This window comes from Henckelia pumila, chromosome 4, assembly GCF_033568475.1.
Source record: "Henckelia pumila isolate YLH828 chromosome 4, ASM3356847v2, whole genome shotgun sequence".
Classification (NCBI taxonomy): Eukaryota; Viridiplantae; Streptophyta; class Magnoliopsida; order Lamiales; family Gesneriaceae; genus Henckelia; species Henckelia pumila.
In genome coordinates this window covers 29,667,749-29,692,922 of record NC_133123.1, presented here as the reverse complement: position 1 = coordinate 29,692,922, position 25,174 = coordinate 29,667,749, and the positions used below count along the sequence as shown (strand labels likewise).

The window sequence follows — 25,174 nt, the reverse complement described above, 5'->3', positions numbered from 1 at the left end:
GACAATTTTTTTGATCATGGCTGATGTTCCAACTCCTCCTGTTACGCCGCCCCCACCCACCACCACCCCCTGTTACGCCGCCACCGGCTGTTGTCACGGCCCCTGCTGCTTCCAATGCACATGCCGAGAGACCTGAGAAGTTCTCCGGTTCTGACTTCAAAACATGGCAGCAGAAGATGTTGTTTTACCTCACAACACTTCATCTTGCAAGGTTTTTGAAGGAAACTGTTGTTGTTCCGGCACCGGATGCTGACACACAAACAAGGTCTGCCTTTGATGCATGGTGTCACAGCGACTTCTTGTGCCGAAATTACATACTGAATGGGTTGGACAATATGCTGTATAGTGTATATTCTGCAACCAAGACTGCTAAGGAACTGTGGGAATCCTTAGAGAAAAAGTACAAGACAAAGGATGCTGGCACGAAGAAGTTCGTAGTCGGTAAGTTTCTCGAGTTTAAAATGGTTGATGCCAAGACGGTGATTAGCCAAGTGCAAGAGTTCCAAATCATCCTACATGACATAATGGCTGAAGGGATGATGATCAGTGAGTCCTTCCAAGTGGCTGCATTAATCGAGAAATTGCCACCTTTATGGAAGGAGTTTAAGAATTATTTGAAGCACAAACGCAAGGAAATGGGGCTCGAAGACTTGATTGTCAGACTGCGAATTGAAGAAGACAATCGTAAAGCGGAGATCAAAGCTGGTAAGATGCCGATGGAAGCCAAGGCAAACTTGGTAGAGCCGAATGCTATGAAGAAAAGGAAGAAGTTTGGGAAAGATGTGATGCAAGGGAAAAATAAGAAGTGGAAAGGAACATGCTGGAACTGTGGAAAGTCGAACCACAAAGCCAAGGATTGTCGCTTACCGAAGAAGGACAATCAATACCGGGCAAATGTGGTCCTACACAAATCTGTGCCTATTGATTTGTCCGAGATAGATTTGTCAGCAGTAATCTTTGAGGCTAACATGGTTGATCATCCCAAAGAATGGTTTATCGACACCGGAGCTACACGACATGTCTGTGCTGACAAGGATCTATTCTCGAAGTATACTCCTATAAGTGGACGAGAGCTCTATATGGGTAACAATGCTACTTCTAAGATCGTTGGACTAGGCAAAGTGGTGATCAAAATGACTTCGGGAAAAGAGCTTACTCTCATCGATGTCCTCCATGTTCCGGACATAAGAAAGAATCTTGTATCGGGGTCTAGACTGGTCAAGGCCGGATTTAGAATAGTGTTTGAAGCCGGCAAAGTTGTAATCATGAAAAATGGACAGTTCCTAGGAAAAGGATATATAGAAAAGGGACTGTTCAAAATGAATGTAATGACTGTACTTCGTGATCTTGAAAGTAATAAAGTTAATGCTTTGAATTACTTGATTGAATGTTCTAATTTATGGCATACTAGATTAGGACATGTTAACTTCAACACTTTGCGAAAACTTGGAAAACTAAATCTTATTCCAAGGACTATGATTGATTCAAACTATAAATGTGAAGTATGTGTTAAAGCTAAATTAACTAAAGTACCTTTTCACACAGTGGAAAGAAGTACAATACCTCTAGAACTAATTCACACCGATGTTTGTGATTTAAAGTTTGTACAAACTAGAGGTGGGAAAAAGTACTTTATTACATTCATAGATGATTGCACAAGATTCTGCTATGTGTTTCTTTTAAGAAGTAAAGATGAAGCTCTTGAAGCATTTAAGACCTATAAGACTGAAGTCGAAAATCAATTAGGCAAACAAATCAAGAAAATTCGCAGTGATAGAGGAGGTGAATATGTTGCTCCGTTTGAAGAATTTTGCAATGAATCTGGCATTATTCATCAAACAACTGCTCCTTATTCACCACAATCTAATGGCATTGCGGAAAGGAAAAACCGTACTCTGAAAAAAATGATGAATGTCATGCTAATAAGTTCTGGACTTCCCCAAAACTTGTGGGGGGAAGCAATACTTTCGGCAAATCATATACTTAACAAAATTCCACATAAAAAGAAGGATGAAACTCCTTACGAATTGTGGAAAGGACATAAGCCCTCATACAAATACTTGAAAGTGTGGGGGTGTTTGGCGAAAGTAGAAATACCAAAGCCAAAACAAGTGAAGATTGGACCTAAGACTGTAGATTGCATTTTCATTGGATATGCAAACAACAGTAGTGCATATAGATTCCTAGTGTACAAGTCAGTGATTCCTGATATACATGAAAATACAATTATTGAATCAAGGAATGCTGCATTTTTTGAGAACATCTTTCCTTCTAAGGAAGAGAAAGAAACGAGTTCTATTAAACGAGCTCATGAATCTACAAATGAGGAAACTCATGAAAACGAAGAACCAAGGCGTAGTAAGAGAGCTAAGATAGCTAAAACTTTTGGTCCTGATTTTCTAAGTTATGCTATAGAAAATGATCCAAGGACTTTAAGTGAAGCGCTATCCAGTCCTGATGCTCCACTTTGGAAAGAGGCCATAAAAAGTGAAATAGATTCCATCATGCAAAATCATACTTGGGAGTTAGTAGATCTCCCACCGGGAAGCAAACCTTTAGGATGCAAATGGATCCTAAAAAGAAAATACAAAGCTGATGGATCTGTTGAAAAATACAAAGCAAGGTTAGTGGCCAAAGGATTTAGACAAAAAGAAGGGTTGGATTTCTTCGACACATATTCACCTGTTACAAGAATAACGTCTATTCGAGTACTTATAGCAATTGCTGCTTTAAATAATCTCGAAATACATCAAATGGATGTTAAAACGGCCTTTTTAAATGGTGAGTTAGAGGAAGAAATATATATGGCACAACCTGAAGGATTCATTGCTCCCGGTCAAGAAAGAAAAGTGTGTCGACTCATTAAATCGTTGTATGAGCTAAAACAAGCTCCTAAACAATGGCATGAAAAATTTGACAAAACAATGATGTCAAATGGATTCAAGATTAATGAGTGTGATAAATGTGTTTATATAAAAGGCACACATGACTCATATGTAATTGTTTGTCTATATGTAGATGACATGCTCATAATGGGTAGTAATCATGATATAATCATGAAAACTAAGAAAATGTTGACAAAACATTTTGATATGAAAGATATGGGAGAAGCAGACGTTATCTTAGGAATTAAGATTGTAAAAGCGCCTGAAGGAATTGTCCTAACACAATCTCATTATATTGAGAAAGTACTTAGGAAATTCAACGCATATGACGTCACACCGTTAAGATCACCAGTGGATTTAAGTTTACATTTATCCAAAAATCGAGGTGAACCCGTATCTCAACAGCAATATGCAAGGATAATTGGGAGTCTAATGTATATTACAAATTGTACTCGTCCTGATATTGCATACTCAATAAATAAATTGAGTAGATTTACAAGTAATCCTAGTCATGATCATTGGAAAGCATTAGAAAGAGTGTTTAAATACTTAAAGTACTCAATGGACTATGGATTATATTATAGCACATATCCTTCCGTACTAGAAGGATACTGTGATGCAAATTGGATATCCGACACAAAAGACTCTAAGTCCACAAGTGGATATGTGTTCACCATCGGTGGAGGAGCTGTGTCATGGAAATCCTCTAAACAAACGTGTATAGCTCGTTCAACTATGGAATCGGAATTCATAGCTCTAGACAAAGCGGGAGAAGAAGCGGAATGGCTTCGTAATTTCCTAGAGGATATTCCGTGTTGGATGAAACCAGTGCCAGCAATTATGATACATTGCGATAGTCAAGCGGCTATTGGTAGGGCACAAAGTAGTATGTATAATGGTAAGTCAAGACACATACGTCGAAGACATAATACCATTAGGCAGTTGATCTCAAATGGAGTTATCGCAGTTGATTATGTAAAATCAAAATATAACTTAGCCGATCCGTTGACAAAAGGTTTAGGACGAGATCAAGTTAACTGCTTATCAAGAGGAATGGGATTAAAACCTACAAAATTAAAGAATATTCATAGCGGAAACCCAACCTTGTAGATTGGAGATCCCAAGATCTTGGTTCAATGGGACAATCAAGTTATGAACGTTCACGTGCACTCAGAACTTTGTTCTATTCTCATTCCTAGGATAAAAGTGCAACCTGTGCAAGTAGTGAGGTTAAGTTTTAACAAAACTTTTAATGATTCCTATATTTCTTTAAGAAATAGGGTATGACAGGATACTCATATACTAGGAGGTCACCTATTTAAGTGTGAAGACGGGCCGCTTCAACGAAACACTTAAAAATCCAAGATGTTGTCCAGGGCCAAAACGGACAAAACCATGAGAACAAATAAAGTGTGAGAAAAATTATTGTGTGAATACTGTTGTCTTGGTTTACATCAACGGCTGAATAGTTCAAGACATCACGTTCACTAGGCAGCTTAGTAAATCCGATAGTATTTCACTAAGGAAGGTTCAAAGCCGCAAGCTACCTCTCCCCATGCAATAATTTTTCGTAAGAAACTCTGTTTTAGCATCTGCATACATATTCGCATAAATCACATTCATGTGGGGGATTGTTGGAAAATGTGTTGGAAAGTGGTGAATGAGATAAATGCTCATTGTCCCACATTGGTAAAATAAGGGAAAGGATGACAATATATAATGCTCAAGTTTGAACAATGGGTTGGGGTCCCAAGGGATACCCATGTTTGTTAAAGGAAGCGGACCTAGTCTAGGCTAGTTTCGAACCATTAGCCACACGCGCGCGCGCTGCCACCGCCGCCGTCCGTCCGACTGGCCGGCTCGGCACGGTCACGGGCTTGGGCTTGGGCTTGGCACATGTTTAAATTTTTAGACAAATAAATTAAATATTTATTTTGCATGTCAGAACAGTGCATGCAGAAACAGTGTGTCCTTTCATCCGAATCAGTGCATCTTTCCTTGTGAACGGACGTGACTTTTGGGCTCGAACCAGTGCATCTCTTCAGACCGAACCATTGCAACTTTTCGGCCATGCATGCATCGAAGGGATGCAACCGTCCGAGGCAGCCGTCCAACATCTATAAATAGATGGCCCCTGCATTCATTTCAACTCGCTCATTCAGATTTTCTTTCTTCTCTCTTGCATACTCATATCGAGTCTGAGTTTTCTTAAAGCACTTCTGTTCGAAGTTCTTTGAGTCTGCAGTGCTGCTACTCAAAGTTGGGAAGCGTTCTATCTTGGGAGACACTTTGCACAATCCCGTTAGCACCTAGGCGGGGCAAAATTTGTCTTAAAGAAAAAGAGTTCAACTCTTGGCTCGCTTTTGATCGTGTGGTGGAAATTGTGCCTACAATAATTATATCTTAATCTACCATTAAGGAAGTTTTTGCAATCAGTCAATCACTAAAAAAAGTGATCGTTAGATTTTGGCTTAAAAAAATCACTTTTGTGTTTTATTATACCAGATATGTTAGCTTATGTTTAACTTAATTGAAATTCAAAAGTTAGTCATGTTGTGATTATGAATCTCCAAAAGTGATTTTAATAGAAATGTTAATGTTAAAATCACTCTAATTACTTAAAAAAAAGTGATCGTTAGATTTTGGCTTAAAAAATCACTTGTGTGTGACCAGATGTGTTAGCTTATACTTAACTTAATTGAAATTCAAAAGCTAATTATGTGATGATTATGAATCTCCAAAAGTGATTCTAATAGAAAGGTTAATGTTAAAATCACTCCAATCACTTATTTATCGAACACTACCCAACTTTGATTTTTAGATTTTCATATTTGTTTTCAAACACTACCAACTTTTGATTTTCTTAACTTTTTTATAATCTATAAATTTAATCACTTCTACAAAACCATAATCTTTTGCAAACACTCTCTAAAAATGGCTAGTTGTAATTCGAAGGAGGCTCGGATCGATCTTTTCCTCTTAATTATTCCTCTTTTGTGATTCATTGTTTGTTGTTTTGACAAATATTATTATAGATGTCAAGAGGATTGCAAATTAGAAAGTGAAATTTGGAAAATTTATAGAGCAGATATGTTAATTATGTGGTAGATAACTATTACTAGGGCATAAATAGCAGTTACGTTGCATATGTAAATTATTTTTAAAATGTATATATACAAGTATATAAACTTAATGTGACAGAAAACATACATGTGAAGACTCAAATAATTCGATTAAATAAAGCTTTAAAAGTTGTGGACTTTGTCCAGACTACCGTCACGTTTATCATTTTTTCACTTGTGGTGAGGGACCAACCAACCATCAATTTGTTTGCAGCTCCCATTTCATTAATTAATTACAAGAGGACCACACCCTTTTAATATTCCAATTATATTAATATTTATATTATGATTTTGATCTTTTATATAATAAAATTTCAGTTTTACCGCTATATAATAGGGTAATATTTGATGGCAAAGAAATTATTCCGAAATAATTATATTTTTTTTCTACAAAACTTTAAGTTATAATTTATTTTAAATTTAATTTGTATATACAGATGTCAGATGTAAGGGTCCTAGGTGTCATTAAATATATATATATATATATATATATATATATATATATACTTACACATACTATATATATGTATATCAACCAGATATATTGTTTATGCCACGCTTCATTATGAGCTGAATTTATTGTGCCCATAAGTAATTATAAAACATTTTTATGTATATATTTTTTTAAAAAAACATATATATATACTTACACATACTATATATATGTATATCAACCAGATATATTGTTTATGCCACGCTTCATTATGAGCTGAATTTATTGTGCCAATAAGTAATTATAAAACATTTTTATGTATTTATTTTTTTAAAAAAACATATATATTATCTAAAATAAATTAACATGCTTTTTGGATGGTTTTTCAAAAAAAAAAATGTATTTTAAAAAATCTGCTACATGAAACATTTTTGCAGCTAAGATTTTCTTTATCAAAATGGACCACATTTTAAAAATCAAATATATTTTATATTATGTTATTGGTTTTCTTGTTAGAAATGGCCCAATCAATATTTCCCTCGACAAATATTCAAAAAATAAATATTTCCCTCGACAACAAAATAGTAATAAAAAAATTGCTTAGCATATTATAATGATTTTAATATAATAAAATATCGAAACAAAAAATCTTCAATTGCCAAAATTATTGAACAAGCTGCCCGTTGTTTAATTTTGGCATATTTAATGTCTCTGGCTAATTAATATAAGAAATTTAATACCCCCACCTAATTAAAGCTATTCTTTTATGAGTTTATCACTTAATTAGCCCAACTACAAGTTTGAAAATATTCAAATTATACGTATAAAATTTGTATTTATATTGCATTTTAAATACTATAAAATTTCAAATGCTCACTTGTTTAAAACTGACGACCATTCTGGCCCTTTATTTGAAGCGTATTTAATTGTATAAGCTATATATATTTTTATTTTATAAGAGGCCCCAATTGCATAATTACTTATAAATGGTCCGCAGATCCTAGACATGCATATATATTTTTATTTTTTAAATTATGACTGAAGTGATAAATTAAATCCTAGCATTTGTTTCCAACCTCTTAGTTTTCTTCCTCTACTTTTTATTTTCTTTTTTTTTTTAGCAAACTTCTTAATTTTTAGAAGTCCCTTAATTTTTTATCCTTCTATACATTAATCTCCTATTGTGTTTTTCAAATATATAATCAGAACTTGAAGTATTTACTAGTTCGATCAGTCACTTTTACACGACCGAATCATTTCTTGTTACGTTTAAAAAAAATGCTGAAATAACTATTTGAAAGTGGGAATTAGATGTTGTATAAGATGTGAGAAAAACAAAATAAAATTAAGGTAAAATTGTAAATTTATACTTCACGTTTAATTGCCTGCAAAAACTCTTACAGCTCGGTCTTATCGATCATATTTTTCCAATCCGATCGATAGATATGGATTGAGATCGATTAATCTCACAGATATAAATTTGTAAAATCATCTCAAAATTAAGATACATTCCTACTCTTTATTTTTTTTATTTTTTTATTTTGATTATTATTATCGAATTTTAATTTTAATCATGTACGTTTCTATTTTTTAAATTTTTTGATATGTTTCTTAATGGTGTAGGCATAACGTATATCAACGTCAAGTCGATGTCATAGCAGTGTCATATGGACACCACGTCAATGTCAAGTAAAAAAAAAAATTAAAGTTTATCAAAATTTGACATACTAAATTCAAAATTTGACAATATAGAAAATAAATAACTAATATTGTAGTTCTCGTTAAAACTAATAGTAACATCAACAAAAATAAATACTGAATATTGTTTGGCATGTACGTACGTGCATGTGATAAGTTGAGATATAACAATAATATAATCTTGAGAAAAAAAAAATCAATCGATGGCCCTAAAATTAAAATAAACTAAAAATAATATTATTATTTATTGTTGGACATAAAACTAATTAAAATTTAGGTTTATATGAAACGATCTCATGAATATTTATCTATAAAACGGGAACGATCAGATTTGTGTAATTAAAGGGCAAAAAGTAATAATTTTTATATAAAAATAATATTTTTTATAGATGAATAAGATATCCGCATACAAGAATTTTGTGAAAATTAAATAAAATTAAAGCATCAAACTAGCTTTTTAATATATATTTTTCATTGGAAAGCGATCGCATGCAAACCAAGATCTTGTAGAAATTATATATCTAATCGTTGCGTGCGAGCTGCGTACATTTGAATTCTAATGTTTCATGGATGTATGTAAGAACGAACTAATTAATTAATTGTTGGGGAAATACTTTTTTTGGTCCATTAACTTGTTCATGTTTTGATTTTGGTCCATTAAGTTTTTCGATGTGATTTTGGTACACTAACTTTTTATTTTCAATGATTTTTGGTCCAACTGCATGCGTGTCAGCTTTTGATTGGTCCACATCATCATTTTGGACCAATCAGAAGTTGACACGTATGCAGTTGGACCAAAAATCATTGAAAGTGAAAAGTTAATGTACCAAAACTCACATCGAAAAAGTTAATGGACCAAAACCAAAATGGGATAATGTTACTGGACCAAAAAACTTATTTTTTCTTAATTGTTTATAGAGCGAAAAACCATTTTAGTTAATTATGTGTATTTGTCGCTGAGTATCTTTAACTCTCAGTTTTAGTTTACATATCTTTGTTTTTTTTTTTGTTTCAATTTAATTATTTCTTTTTTGAAATGGTCGTCCTCTTACCTGTAGAGGCACTGCCTGAATGCATGCAGTTTTAAGGGTTGAGATATATCAATACATGTGAGTCCAACAAATTTTTCAGTAGACCACACAAATATTGATAAATCTTCACCCTCAAATGCATGATTAATGGGCTAGTACCTGTAGATATAGGATGAAATTATCCGTGGTTATATATGCATTGATACGTCGTGAAGACTCGAGAAAAAAATATTAAAATTGTTAAAAATTGAAAGATATGATATTAATATTGAAATTTTACATTATAAAGAAACCGAAGCAGAAAGAGATAATTATATGAGATTAAATTTACAATATTATTATTATTGTTGTTGTCGTTGTTGATAACAATTTTTTAAAAATCGAAAAATAATCATTTTCGAACCTTTTTTTTTAATCTTTTTTAATCTTCATCGCTATCATAATGATGGTATAAATTGACTGGCATGGTGAAGGGTGATCTGCAATTCTTCGCAGCTTTCTCTGCCAATCAGTGACGCATTGATATTCAGTACTGCTAGCATTCAAATACTTATTATATATCAGGTAAATACCCATACATTATACATACATACCTACATATGTGTGTGTGGCAGTGTGTGTATATATACACCCAAATATACATAAATAAATTTACGTCTTTTTCATCAACAGAAGATGAGACAATTCTGCCAAATTACTCGAATGAAGGGATCAATTTTTTTGTCTCATTTGTGGGTTTTGTAAAATATCCTAACTCACATGTTTGGATCTTTAATTTTTCATTATTTTTCTGTAATATACTATATTTCAAAATATATACTTATATAATATATATATATATATATATATATATATTGAAAAGTAATAATTCGTTTTCAGAGGGAAAAATAAAAAGCATACTTCAAAACATGTAGTATACCTCTATTTCGAGAGCAAAAAGAGGAACTCACATAAACACGGATTATTGAAAAAGTAAAATTTACAAATAAATGAATTTCTTGTTTTTATTTAATTAATTAAATAATTGTTGTGCTTTTCAATATTTAAATAACGTACTGCTTTATTTAATTAATTAAAAAATTATTGTACGTTTTTAAATATTTAATTAACGTATTGAAAGCAACATATATAATTGAGACAAACATTATATATAAAACGAAAAAACAACTACTAACATCCAATATTTTTAAACCTTCGCTTTCAGGAATGCGCAACAACTGGTTTGTTTCGGTTTTATCTATGGTTGGTTTTTTCAGTCTATAATTTTTTAAATGTATAATCCGATAATCAAACTATTTAATTATGATTTGGTTCGATTTTACAACACCACGGTATGGTTTATACTATGGTTTATACTGTCGGTTTTTGCGGTTTTAAAAGCAAATTCAATTGATTGATCAAGTAGCATTATATATACCATGTGTAAATATAAATTTTAAATTCAATTTCTATATTTTTCATTAGGTTTTTCGAATTTACCATATTATAAAATTTGATAGTTGAATTGTCTTAATTCAATTTAATTTTTTTAGTAAAGCTAAGTTATTTAAAATGTGTTTTTAATTTATATACTATCTATACACTAAATTATTTTAAAATGTATGCAAATATTTTTAAATAAACTTTTTAGTAAAATTATAAGTAGTTATACACATTTAATAAATAAATAAATATATATATATATATATACAATAATTTATATTTGAATTATTAAAATTATATTGCTTAATAATAGACTAATTATGAATAAACAATTTATTTTATTAAAATACGATTTAAAACGGTCGATTTGGTTTTGAAGTACATAAAGTCATAACCAAACATAATAATTTTGGTTTTAAGTTATAAATTAAACCAAACTAATAAATTCTGATTATGGTTCGATTTGCTTTTCGATTTCCTCGATCTAGATTTTCGTTTAATTCGGTTTAGACCACATCATCCTATTCGCCTCACATTAAATATGCTAACTGGACAAGACTTCCGAATTTGTAAAGGCGATGCTGATAGTGAGCGAGTTGTGTATATCGCGGGCCCTGCTTTTCTTGCATTGATTTTGAATTTAAAAATCCGAAATTAGTTCGTTTTCATAGTCATCATTTTTAAATATTTTAAATTCTATATACATTAAATGTTCTCCTTGAAGGCTGATAGTGCGAGAGAAACTCATGGAGAATCGGGTGCATGTATCAAATTAATTAGTATCACAAGTTAATTTAAAATTTTTTTATTTCATTTCGTGTTTGTCTTCTTTTTTTATTAACCTAATTTTATCTCATGACCCGTGATATTTTTGCATATTACAAATATAGCACTTTATTTTTTTCTACAATTGATTGCATTTGACAAGGAAATTTAAGACATTAAATAATAATAAACATAATAATTTTACAAAATTAAAAACATACAAAACAATCTAATATTTAATTAATTTTCATAAAAATTATACTTATATATATATAAAAAATACATGAATGAATTAAATATATATTTACGGGCCATTTTTCATGAAATCATGAAATAATGATTATTTTTAAGTTCATGCATCATGCAAGTATTTTTAACGTAAAGTTTAAGTGCATGTAAAGAAAATAATTTTTTTAAGGAAGGTGAAGTGAAGTTGAAAAGTGATGTGGTTGGAGGCCGGGATACCTGGGTCCGGTGATCTTCCTGTTAATGTTATAATGATCTTATGGATCCAACGATAAGGACTGGTGAAGTGACAGTAAAGAGGTGGAGACTCCACCGCCACGTACGTTGGTTTTATGATCGATCAATCATTAATGTTTAATGTCATCATCATGGATACAACCTATAATGTTTCAAGAATTTAAGACATGTCATATTATGATATGTATTAAGAATGATGATTATGATGATGTATGATGATAATATTCATGATTCAGTAGAATGTTAATGTTTTTTAAGATAGTGCATGTATAAGCTATATTCATGATATTTTATACGATATGTGCTTGCATGTGGTTTCATGTTGTTATTACTGGATAAGACGCGTTGAACCTGTTGAAAAATTAAGTTTTGGTGTTTACAATTACAAAGCTTAAAAAAGGCTAAACTGATCGAGCAACTAAAAAGCACTAAACTGAATTATGAAGCTAACTGCTTCACGCTAAACTGCCTCGCTCAACTGGCCGAAGACGCTAAACCGACTTTATCAGTTTACCTAGCTAAACTGACTTCATCAGTTTACCCTCATCAGTTTACTACCTTGCCACTTTTGGATAAGTTCTTCTGTACTCTGACACAAGATAGTGCCGCGATGCAAAGAGCAATTGTCGGCTCCAAAATAAGTTCTTCTTGTAAAATTTTAGATCTTGCAAATTGATATATGATTTTCATGACATTGTTATGATGAAAAATTGCTAAAACTAAATGAAAGATTTATTATATTATATTAATACAGGTTAATTAGATTTTGTTAACTTACAAGATCAAAAGTCAAAACAAAACAACTTATAATGACAAAATTTATATATATGATATATTATATATAAACTATAATATTGTATATATATCATTCAGTCCAGAAGCGGAGTCAGAATTTTGGTTTAGTATAGGCAGCAATATAGTATAATTAATTGAGCGAAAACAAATAGCACTGATTAATCGAGAGTCAGAAATAATGTGTCATAAGCAGTAGCGTATCCAGATTTTTCGATCAGAGGGGGCGAATTCAATAGATTTTAAAAATTGTACAATAAATATCATATATTAACTTTATATGTTTTTTTACAATAGAACTCTCTTAAATTTCATGCTTTGAAAATAATGAATAATATTTTCTTTATCAACTGTATCAAACACATAAGATACCAAACAATTATTTGATCATCTTTCAGCCGATTACGAAGTGATGTTTTAATAATTTTCAATACTCAAAAAATGTTCTCTACAATTGCAGTTACAACGGATATATAACAATGCCAATTTTTAAAGTAAATATATCAAATGATATAATTGATGTTTTTTCTATTAAACAATTATTTTAACAATCTCTCTAATTTATGCGAAATCAGAAAATTGATTGATACTTCATATCTCAAATAAAGATATGATGTTGGTGCTCAAGATGCGCTAACTCTATTAAAGATAAATCAGATGATAAAACTGAGAAAATTGAAATAATTTTTCTTATCATAAATAAAAAAATTGAATTTGATGGATCAAAACATGTTATACATGACAAAAAAAAAATTGTGTTCATCCAGTTAAAGGGATATATGTTTAAATCTCTGAAAATCTGTCACTTCATAATATCTTTCAAAACAATATTATTTAAGATGATTTTTTTTCACTGATAGTCAAGATAGATGTGACTCTTCTGTTATTGAGGAGAAGGTTGCACAATTAAAATTTGAAAATGCTAAAGGTACAACAAATATCGTGTAAAACGATATTTATAACAATAATAGCGTGAGATTTTGCTATCGCGAGATTTTTTATTTAATGTATCGTGACATTTTGATAAATTAAATTTTTTGTATTGGATTTTTTATTTCGTAAGATTTGATGTACAAATTTCGTTATACCTGTAGCATCACTCATTAAAATTTGTATTTTAAAAAGATATTACATATATAGTACCAAATTTTTTTAGAATTTCATGAGAGGCGGTCGCCTACTTTCGGGACCATGTAGCTCCGCCACTGGTCATAAGGTTCGAACACAACGAGCAACACTCTTTAATCGACGGAAAAACCTCAAAAAAAATGACGAAAAATAGCATGTACAGAACCAGAAATAAAAACAAAATCTGATAGAAAATATACAATTTAAATTCGAAAAATAAGAATGAATTCACCGATGGTGATGCATGCGTGAGATATATAATATAATTGGAATACACGGATTTTAACAAAACTCAGATGGCGTGATTTCTTTGGGGTTCCCACGCTCTTTCTTGTGTTTTAGCGTTTGGTGGAAAAATAGATTTGGTAATATATAAATATGTATTTGACTATATTCTTTGTTTAAAAATATTGTATATTGAATTTAAAGTATTAATTAGTTCCTTTTTTTTATAAGATCAGTTTATAGTATTTTGTAATACATTTGGTCGTAAACTAGAGTGCAGTAGACTGGTTTCACATCCACTCCCAATACGTAATGGGCCCATTTGCAAACTCATGGGCTGCTATCAATTCTGGACTTCGTTCAATAGATGTATAACTGGGCCAATTTTTTTCCTAATTAAATTTTATTAATACATTTTTCCACTGGTTTTTTTACCCCGTGGAATATATTTTCGTCATATAAATTTCAAAAATTTAATTTTAATTTATATCTTCTTTAATTTTAATATATATAACATTTTTATCTAAAAATTACAAACAGACAGCATTCTTTTAAGAGGGCTAAGACAAAACGGGCTAATAGCCCATATTGGAGTTTGGACCATACAATACAGCGGAGCCGTAAACGAGAAATGACAAAACTGGCCAATAGCCTAAAACCCTATAGACTCGGGCTTACAAAAAACGCAAGCCCGATTCAATGGCCTGTTACCATAAACTAAATTCATGCTATATATATATATAAGTTAATATTTAGACTCTATTTTTTGTTATTTGCATTCCATTTGTGAGTAAATTGGACACATATTTTATACATGAAATGAAGTGTAGATAACACAAGTTGGAGTGTAAATATCAACTCCCTATATATATATATATAAACCCGATTAAAAACCAACCTTCATACCACGTAAAATTGCATGTATGGTTTCAAATTAAGCCTGTTTTTAAAATAAAATAATAATTAAATTAATTTTCAATTTAGTAGTTTGTATTTTGTAATAATAATTAAATTAAATTTTAGCCATAATATATCTTTACTATCTTATAATACACGAACCCATTAGACTAACTAAATTTAGTCCAAAATGTGGGTGGACAAAAATACCATTATTTATTTTGTCATCTTTTTGAAAATAAAAAAAAGCATAATAAAAATTTAATATTAAAAAAAACTAATTCTGAAAGATCACAACTCATTTTCTTTCTCCCACGTCTTTTGGCTTCCCCACTACTCCATCATTTATCTTCTTTTTTTTTTTTCTAAAAGGGTTGACCCCGAAGGGAACTCCATTTCACATGAGTCAGAGGTCCATTGGATATCTTCCTTTTTCTTATTCTCATAAACCTATGCAACTCCAACATTTATCTTCTTTTTTTATTATTTTTCAGAAACTCGCGAAGAAAATTTATCTTATATTTTCCTAACATATTATAAAATTCAAATTTTACAATACAAACGCAATGCGTGTGCACCTAGCTAGTATATATATATATATATATATTTATATCCCAATTCCCAAATATGGTTCAAGGAAGAAAATATCCAAGTCACCTCACAATTATAGACGACTGTATCCTCGTACGGAGATATATCTGACACGTCACATGCGTGCGCACGACGCATGACGTAATCATTTGGTTTCTCTGATTTACACGTCACCCCATCGGCTGTATCGCCAGAATGCGACACGTGTCCAACAACTTGCCTCCATTTTTAAATGCAACTTGTAATTACCCAATCAATAATCTGGGCCCCACTTTCTACGGCTGTTTCTTTGCGTATTTTCCGGAGATTCTCTCATGAATTGTGGCCAAACCCTTAATTTGTATTAGGTTTGGGAGATTCAATTAAAAATCTAATTTGCCCTTGCCCAAACCGCTCGATCAAACAATGCTTTCCAGCTCGTGATTTTTCACAAAACTCGAGCAGACTCGAGCTCGAACTCGCTTTTGATCACGATCGTAAAATAATTAAATTGAGTTGAAATATAAGAATTTTTTTTTAAAACTTGAATTATATGTATTTTGATTCGTGTTTGATTCGAAATTTCTGATATCAATATTTTAAATTATTATTTTTACTAAAATTCAGTTCGAATTCAAATTCAACTAAATGTATTTGTGTACATCTACTTGGAAATAAAAGGCTGAAATATATTTATACTATAGAGCATAATGCTTGAGCTCGAAATCGATAACCCAATGCGATCCCCTGTTATAATCTACAGGCCGCTTTGAGCTTATTATTTTTCAGAAATTAAATGGTGGTAGATATGATTTATGAAAACATAAATTTAATCGACCTTTTTTATGTGGCCCAGCTAGCTACCAATCTACGTATTAATAATTATATTTGAATTGAGTTATTCGAAAATATAATTTTAAATACTTAGATTCCAAATTTTTAAATATTGTGTTGTACAAAATATTATTGTAACTATATTGGTGTTTTGATTAAGGAAGATCTAAAATAGCTGCTAACATCTTATATAAATAATTGTAACGGCTTCAAAGTATATTGAATATTAACGGTACCACAACAATCCAAATGCAGATCTCCATTTATTTTAAAATAAATAAATATTATCCAAATAAATCATTATACAAACTACAAAGGATGTACCTCGATAGCTGAAGACGCAATTAGTGTTGCAAGTTGAGCATTAACCTGCCTAAATATTTTTTAATTGGGATTAATTAATGTTTGCTGGTCAAAATGGCATTATTAATAAGATTGATTAGTTAATCAAGTTATCACATCCACTTGATCCGACTGTCCTTCCTTTTTCCCCACGAAATTAAATACATGTTATAAATAAATTATTTATTTTATTTATATTATCTTTCGTGCTAATTGATGGGAATTTAATTATAATAAAAGAAGAGGTTATATTTTATTATAATCTCAAACTAAGGTTGTCCGAGACATGTATTGATATTTTAAGTGTAATCATTCGATAATTAAATTTTATAATATAGTTTTATGATAACAATGAGATTAATTTTAAAAATTTCTGGATAGTGTTTGATTGAGCGAGGATGAGACTGGAGACAGTTTTAAAATACAGTATGCGAAATTTATAAGCAAGAACATTAAAGTATTTGTTAAAATCTAGTTAAGTACTAAAATATAATTTGATATTTCGCTCTCCATATTTAAAAATTCTGTCAAGGGATCTCCTTTTATAACAAAATTGAAGTAAATTGAGGGGAGGTTTTTTTCCCAATTTCTCTCAATTGGAATTAAAGTTTGTTATCGAATAGATGGAACCAGAAGGTGAAGTTTATTCCATTGATAAAATTTTGATGGTGGACGGTGGTGGATTTACTATAGTATTTTTTTTAATCACTATCTAGAAGATAAAGATATTAAATTTTATATTTCAATAAAAGAAGGTTGCTTATTTTTTAATATATATGTATATATTGTAGTTAATTAATATTTAATAATAATAAATGAAATATGAGTTGGGGAGGGGGGTAAGCTTAAAAAGGACATTTGGAATGGGAGTGGAGACAGTTGTTTGCAAGTCATCCTCGAAAACTGGTTGTCTCAACCACGTGGACGAACCCAACCTTTTTCCATTCATCACGTGTCAATTTCACGCTACCATTTTCATCTTTCCCCCCTCCTTTTCCAACTCTTGTTCATCTCTGTTCCAACGATTTTTTTTTTTTTTTTTACTGACAACCTTTTCCTGTTCCATGGCTTTTTTTATCCATTTCACCTGCTGTTTCTGTGTTGCGAATTGCGAAATAACCCGGAAAAGATGCGGATTTGAGGGATTTTCCTCGTGTGATGATTGATTTGTTCATGAGGTGTTTTTAAGTTTGCCAAGTTTTCTTGTTTCTTGGGGATTTTTTTTTAGTGTCTTTTTCTGAGGGAAAGGAGGGGGCACGTTTGAGTTTTTACTTCCAAGATTGAATTTTTTTTTTCACCTGGGTTCCGAGGAATTTGGTGATTTTGCGCCTTTTTTTTGTGCGAGTAATTGATAGTAGCTGAAGGGAACGGAGAAAACATGGATGGGTTTTCGATAGATCTGTTAAAGAACAAATTCGTGAGCCGTAATCGTTTTTCGAATGAGAATGTGAAGCTGGAAGAGGAAGAAGATGGGGAAATAGAGCTGGGTTTGGGGCTTTCCATGAACGGCAGATTCGGAGTCGACCCGGCGAGGAAAAAGCTGAGACGCGCTTCCTCTATATCGAATTTGGTTTTCGCAGTTGGCGTAGCTGATAATGGGAGCCGCCATAAAGGGCGTGTGGCGGCGCTTGAGGCCCACGCGTCGCTGGCCAGGACATGCTCCCTGCCCACCCAACCGGAGGATTGGCGCCACCGGAAGGCGTTGGAGTCGACGAGGAGCATGGAGGCTAGAAAGAAGAGAATGGAGAAGTTGAAGAATGTGAGAATGGTGAAAGATGTGGAGATTTATGCGGAAGAAGGTAATAATGGATCGAATGATGTTGCGACCGTGAAAGATAATGTTCGAATTATTGGTAATGGGAATCTTAATTTGGTCGAAAATGTAAAGCAAGCATCGCAAGGATCAATTGGATCACAAAGGAGTGGCTCCTCTGGAATTTCCGATGGTCAGAGTCAATCCACAGAGGGTATATTTTCTTTGCTTTCTCACCTTAACTTCTTCATCTTAGGCTTTGGCTATGGCGCTATTTGGGAAAATTGCAAAAAATAAAAATAAAAATAATAAAATAATAAAAGATCTTTTTTTGTAAACATAGCTCTTGAAGCTCTGTTGTGATAAAACCTGTGATCTGAGTTTTTTATGCTTATTGAACAGTTTTGCCTTGCTTACTATGTCTATGTAAATTGGGTTTTACGAGATCGCAGTTTTAACTATCTTGTTGGCATCAAATGCCGCATTGGTTTCCGGGATTGATATCAAGAATCTATCTTTTTGCATTAATTGTATCCGCGTACTCCCTTTTGAATATGAAGAAACATGTGTTTTTGGAATTATATCATCACATTCACAGTGAAATGTGCATGGCTCATTTTGATTGCTATCTTCCAATGAATATAGGTGGCGATAATGCGTAATCGATTAATCTCGAGTTGTTCCCTCATTGAACACACACAATTTAAGATGGAGAACATTCCCACTTATCAAATCTAGAGCTTTTCCCTTGTCGTTAATCGAGTGGCTGCTCTCTGTAGTCGATCCATTCTAATGAGACTTGAGAACAGATTAGCGGGCACCTAAAAACCGGTTTACTTTGTTATGAAAGCTATATAAGTTGTGTCTTAAACTGCCAGAAATGTTGATACGAGCTACTGCTTAACTCTTTTGCCTCCCCAGAGTATGTGGTTAGCAGTTAACTCTAGCGCCTTGTGTCTTTCCTTACCAGACCTCCATTTTCTCTGTGTGTGGAATTATGCACTTAGTTTTATTAGAAGAGTCGGAGTTGCACAATGAAAGCTAAAAACACTCGCTTTCCTCGTACATTCGACAGGAGCAAAACAAGTGGCTGAGGTGAAGAGCTCTTCCGGCAGTAAATCTGTGCAAGAACGAAACGAACAAAAAGATACCAGTGAAGCTGCTGTAAGGGGAGCAAAAGGACCAAACATAGCGCATCAGAATGCAATGCAAGATATGCCCTTCGTTTCCACAAAGGCATATGGACCAAATGGTACAAAAGTAGATGGATTCTTGTACAGATACAAGAAGGGAGAGGATGTTAGAATCGTCTGCGTTTGCCATGGTATGTTTCTTTCACCAGCTGAGTTCGTAAAACACGGCGGCGGCGGCGATGTGGAGCACCCGTTGAAGCACATAGTTGTTAATCCTTCTCCTCTCTTGTAATTGGACCTTTTTCTTTTAGTTGTCGCAACACCCTTAACAAAAAGGGTTTTTCTTTAAACTCTAGTTTTCATAGATTTAATTAGGATATAATGTTGACATCGCGTCGGACGTCTACTCATGTTTGTGAAGAAACAAATGAAACATCAGAAACTTGAGAACCATCATGCAGTCTTCGTGTACTTATCTTTATGTAACTTCATTCCATTTGCAGTTTATAATTTTTTCAAAGATATTTCTCATACAACAAGATGTTCCACCAAATTCTTCATGATCCTCTAAAAGGGTGTGAAGAGATATCATTTGTAGTTGATGTTTATTGAAATACACTGCTGCGAAAATGGTTAATAGCTTCGTATTCGTCTTGATTTACGAGAATAGTTGACCTTGTAATTTTGACAAATTTTGGAGACAGCTTGATTATTCTTTTCAAACAGTTGGAGATCTAGTTTTTTTTCCTTCTTGTCTTGTCTGGTTTGTTGATCTCGGCGGAGTTCAAGTTTTATACCGTGTCGTGAATCTATTAAAGAAAAGATAGACAATCAGGTTCAAGACTTGAAATCTGTCTTTTACATGACAGTTGAAAAAACTATTCTTTGTAAGCTAGACTGATCATTTGTTTTCAGCAAGATGAATTCATCAGAAGCTAAACTTAACAGCACCGAGGCCAACAAAAGACGCAAGAAAACCATCTTGTTTCTGATGCTTTCGGGGTCGTTGCGTAGGCACCATGCGACTGCGTCTGAACTTTCTCTTCTTTCTCCGTTATAACCTTCAAGGACCTCGACTTCATGGACCTCGATTTCGCGCTCTCACTTGCAAATCTGAGACATTAAAAGAGAATAGATTGGTTTCACATCCAGTTCGATCGTTTTCTTGAAAATCTGATGCAGAAAAGTAAGCTAAAGATTCTCTTATTCACATTTTATCAGCAAAGAAAGATCACTCAAGAAAATGCAGTAGTCTTACACAGGAAATGCAAAAGAGCTGCCGCTGTTTCCACTCTCATCAGAAAGGCGGGGCAGGCTCGGAGAGGTGGCCGCAGCAGAAGGACGAGCTTCTTCAACTGGAGCTATTGTTTGGTGATGATTTTCAACATTTGCACCAACGGGAACCTTTGGAGCCTTATCAGAGTCTCCTTTTTCGAGTACTTTGGAGACCTTAACAGATTTCACATCATTCTCTTCATGTGCCGGGACTTCCATAACTGGTGGAAGGCTGCTGCTAAATTCACTAGGTTTTGGTTCAGAAGCGTAATGAAGATTGGAAGATGAGTTGTTGTTCCATTCTTCAAGCCAAGGTGGAAGTTCTCCGGATTTGCCAAAAAGAATGGCATTATCTCTGGAGAAACTGTTGTTCCCCATATGAATACTGAACAACGACTCATTCGAGGCAACACTCCATTCTGTGGGAGTTGTAGGTTTTGTCGAAAAAATATGGGATGGAATGCGGTTGGGATCATAATTCGCCGGCTGCCCCATTGTTTGGATTGGAGGAGACTTCATTTGCCAAGAGCCTGCCGGGCTCGTCTGGGAAATACTATGAGTACTAGTATCTGGTGAAGAAATGAATTCAGGCGAAGACGGCAAGTTCCCGTCTGATTTAGATTTTGCTGATATATCATCAAGACCGCGGCCCTTTACACCGGTAATAAATTCTAGTGACGATCTTGAAGAAGAAGAGGAAGAACGCGGGGAGGAGACCTCATTATTCTTTCCTACAACTGGTTTTCCTTCATCATGCCTAACCTCGGAGTCTTTCTTTCCATGGTCATTGCTTACTTTTACATGCTCAAATTCCATTGTAACACTGCATGCATAGTCAAGTAACATTCCATTTTTAGTAACATTCACGAGCTTAAATATAAATCTGTTGCAGAAAAAGGAACAGAGACTCCAAATTCAAACAAATTAAAAATCTTACCTTTTTAAGTCAGTTTGTTTAATTATGAGGCAATAAACATTGAATACACAATGAAAGTAGATATACACTTGCATTGATACAAAACAAAAAATGACAAGATAATAATCAAATGAACACCCATTCAGGATTCACATGCAATATATAAAATGTCATAATAAGAATGCCTATTAATGGGGTTTCTTGATAATCAAGTTGCAAAATCATATGGATCATAATATAATACTTATTCTTTGATAATAAGAAGCCAATTTCAATCATAAGTACTTCTTTTACCATATATGCAACATGATGAGACGCATCAGAATCAATGAACATTACCTGAATCAAGAAACATGCGAATCAAGATTCCGTATATATGCACCTTCCAGTTAGTTTGTTCTCTCTAGCCAAATATATTATGGGAAGATGAATTCACCATAAATAAAATAAAAAAAGAAAAGAAAAAACCTTGAACAAAACCCACAAAAGTGCAGATCAAGAAACCTTGCAGCGATCCCTTGATAATCAGGAAATTTGGACAGAAAACTCGATGAAATTTTTTGGGAAACTAAAGACCAAAACGAACGGTTGGTTTTAGGGTTTATTGTTGGAAGGATCGACCTTTCTTGAAATGGAAGGCAAAGCGTAGGTTTCGGACATTCCGATAGATTCATATGCTTATATGGTTAATTTGGCGCGGGAATTAATGTTGGTTGCAAGGAGATAAGAGGGACCAAAATCCTCTTCAAGGGCTCTACGGTCTTTATACCTATTACTCATCCTTTTTATTTATTATTATTATTATTATTATTATTATTATTATTATTATTTATTATTTTTTATATACGCTTATATATATATATATATACTAGTAGGATACACGTGCGTCGCACGCACAACAAAATTTTTTGGCAAATTGCGAGGGTTTATTTGTAATCGTGGCAATGTTTGCCACGATTTGACTTAAACGTCGCAAATTGCGACGGTTTTTTTAATCACCGTGGCAAAAAAAATTCCACGGTTCTTTAAACCATCACAATTTGCTACGGTTATTTTACACCGTGGCAACAATCCGCAATGGTTGTAATTAACCGTCGCAAATTGCGACGCTTAATTTAATATGATTATAAGTTTGAGTTTTCTAAGAAGCATATTTTTATACTTCTTTGGGGAGAATGTTGGGTTAAGCGTGTATGAGTGAGAGTAGTACTGAGATGATTGACCTCTTGGGAAGCTCTAGTATGTCAAGCTGTTGATGTTGCATTGTTTAATCTGGTTGGCTAGGTGGGCCGTAAAAGAGGGACACCATATGAACGGGTAATATATATATTGTCTATATATGCTGGAGACAGGACCGACAGTAGAAAAATAATAAGACTGATTTCGAAGGGATTCGAGATGATAATTAGATAGTTGTTTAAGGAGGTTGTTGCATCTTTTATAACATATTTTGTCAAAAAATATATTTTACCGAGTGGCTCGATAAAACATTTATTTAAATTTAATCCCAATTGTAACATATTTTGTCAAAAAATATATTTTTCTACTGCCGACTTGTCTCTAACAGAGACATTATTACCTGTTAAAATCTAGCTAGTGTTTTTTTTACGGTCCACTTAGCCAACCAGATCAAACAGCGCAACGTCAGCAACTTGACACCTTAGAGCTTTTCAGGAGGTCATTTATACGAGTACTACTCTCACCTATACACACTTAATTCAACACATTATTTGCTATGATTTCGAGTTAATGCATCATTTATAACTTTGAATCAGCAGTTATAGCTCAACTGAGAATTTGGTCAAAACTGAACTAAAATTTCGGATTTTCACGTAAAAAGTTATAAAGACATGAAGTCATCATTGGAATTAATTCGTGAAACTTTATTATATCTTAAAGTTTATGAATAACTTAGGCATAGTTTGGTACACATGATAAGAGAGTGATTAATAAATTATCCTTCTCCATCTAATGCTTGGTACATTTTTAAAAAGCCCATGATAATTCAATGAGCCTTTGATAAATGCTTTGACAAGTGGACTATGTATCCCTTTGATTTGGTGTGATAAATTTAATACAACTAAAAAATACTACAAAAAGACATGATTACCATCTACATATAAAAACATCTAAACTCTAAACACGCCTCATTCTCCTCCACATTACGGTAGAGTTAATTTTGTCATTAAAATCAAATATATAAATTTAATCACTTTTATTAAAATCATACCAAACATTCACTATAATATCATATCATTTTACTTATCCTTAATTTATCCTTATATTATATATCATATACTTATCCTATCCTATGTACCAAACTATGCCTTAGTATATAAGCATTATATCTCATGTGCAAAACAATGTTTTCTTTTTCTCCCTCCAGATGAGAAGGTTAAACAAAAATAAAATAAAAAAGATTATAAATCAAAATAAAAAGCACAAGAAAATCCATTAACGTGAGTGAAGATTTGAGGCAAATTAAACAAGTTTAATAATATTTCTCAATTCAACAAGTAACAAATAAATCAAGTTAATTAAGGAATATTTTTCGGTTAGCCCATATTAAAACTTGAAAGGAAAAAAAAGAAAAAAAACCCTTGATTCAAGGCCTATTTAATATTTATATACATCAACAAAATGTGAAATATATATACCACGATTAGAACACAAATTATAAATTATATAATCAGTCAATCTCAATTTTATTGGTATTTGAAGATATACAAGTAATTGAAAAATGATTAATATATGAGCAAAAAAAAAAAACACTTGTCTTGTTAATCACAACCAAATTAAAATAGTTATTAAATTAGAAGGAAAGAAAATTAAGAAGATATAAAAAGGAGAAAAGCCATTAATATTGTATCTGAAGTTTGAGGCAAATAAAACAGCCTAGCTAAAATCTTTTTTCCAGTCAAAAAGTAGAAAAGAAAAGTGTGAGGAATTTGATTTGCCGGTATCACACTCAAAGAATTTGCGAATGATTCTGTTGATCGATCCAAGCCTATGTATATACATATATTAAGAAAATGTGAAATGCCATCACTGGACAAAAATAAAATCATTTACACATCGATACATATATAGAGAGATGTCGGAAAGAGACGAGGAGATAAAAATTAAACATTTTTTCTCATGAGCATCCTTTGATTTATCACGAATCAGAGGAAATCATTCCCTTTTGCTGCAATGCATGTGGGTTGCGTGTGTTGTCGAGCCCTTGTTACATTTGCACCGTTGAAGGTTGCAGTAGATTTTATCTCCACGAACCATGCACCACCCGCCTTCCCGACCGATTGAGTCATCGTGTGAGGAAATTAAGAGTTACACGACCTTCGTTTGCTTGCCAAGCCACATGATCATGAGAATTGCAAGTAAATGCGGGAAATTATGCAAGAGTTTCACCTACCACTGTGACAGTAGTACTTGTGCTGAATTTAATCTCCACGTTTTATGCGGTCACCCTT

The 25,174-nt window shown here is 32.7% G+C and overlaps 2 protein-coding genes across 3 annotated transcripts; one reads left to right on the top strand and one right to left on the bottom strand.

The window, feature by feature from the left end:
• Nucleotides 1-17,522: 17,522 nt before the first annotated feature.
• On the top strand, nt 17,523-20,028 carry LOC140865610 (ninja-family protein AFP3-like). Its single transcript, XM_073270294.1, has 2 exons — nt 17,523-18,594; nt 19,456-20,028. Exons 1-2 carry the CDS (start codon nt 18,006-18,008, stop codon nt 19,803-19,805), a joined length of 939 nt encoding a protein of 312 aa, XP_073126395.1. The 5' UTR covers nt 17,523-18,005; the 3' UTR covers nt 19,806-20,028.
• Nucleotides 20,029-20,433: 405 nt separating this feature from the next.
• Nucleotides 20,434-22,127, bottom strand: LOC140867665 (uncharacterized). Of its 2 annotated transcripts, XM_073272719.1 has the most exons (3): nt 22,044-22,127; nt 20,772-21,611; nt 20,434-20,626 (listed from the first exon to the last, which is right to left on the bottom strand). In XM_073272719.1, exons 2-3 carry the CDS (start codon nt 21,602-21,604, stop codon nt 20,455-20,457), a joined length of 1,005 nt encoding a protein of 334 aa, XP_073128820.1. In that variant the 5' UTR covers nt 21,605-21,611; nt 22,044-22,127; the 3' UTR covers nt 20,434-20,454. The 2 variants fall into 2 exon arrangements, with proteins under 2 accessions (XP_073128820.1, XP_073128819.1); XM_073272718.1 differs by lacking the exon at nt 22,044-22,127 and having other exon boundaries at nt 20,772-21,635.
• Between the last annotated feature and the right edge of the window lie 3,047 nt (nt 22,128-25,174).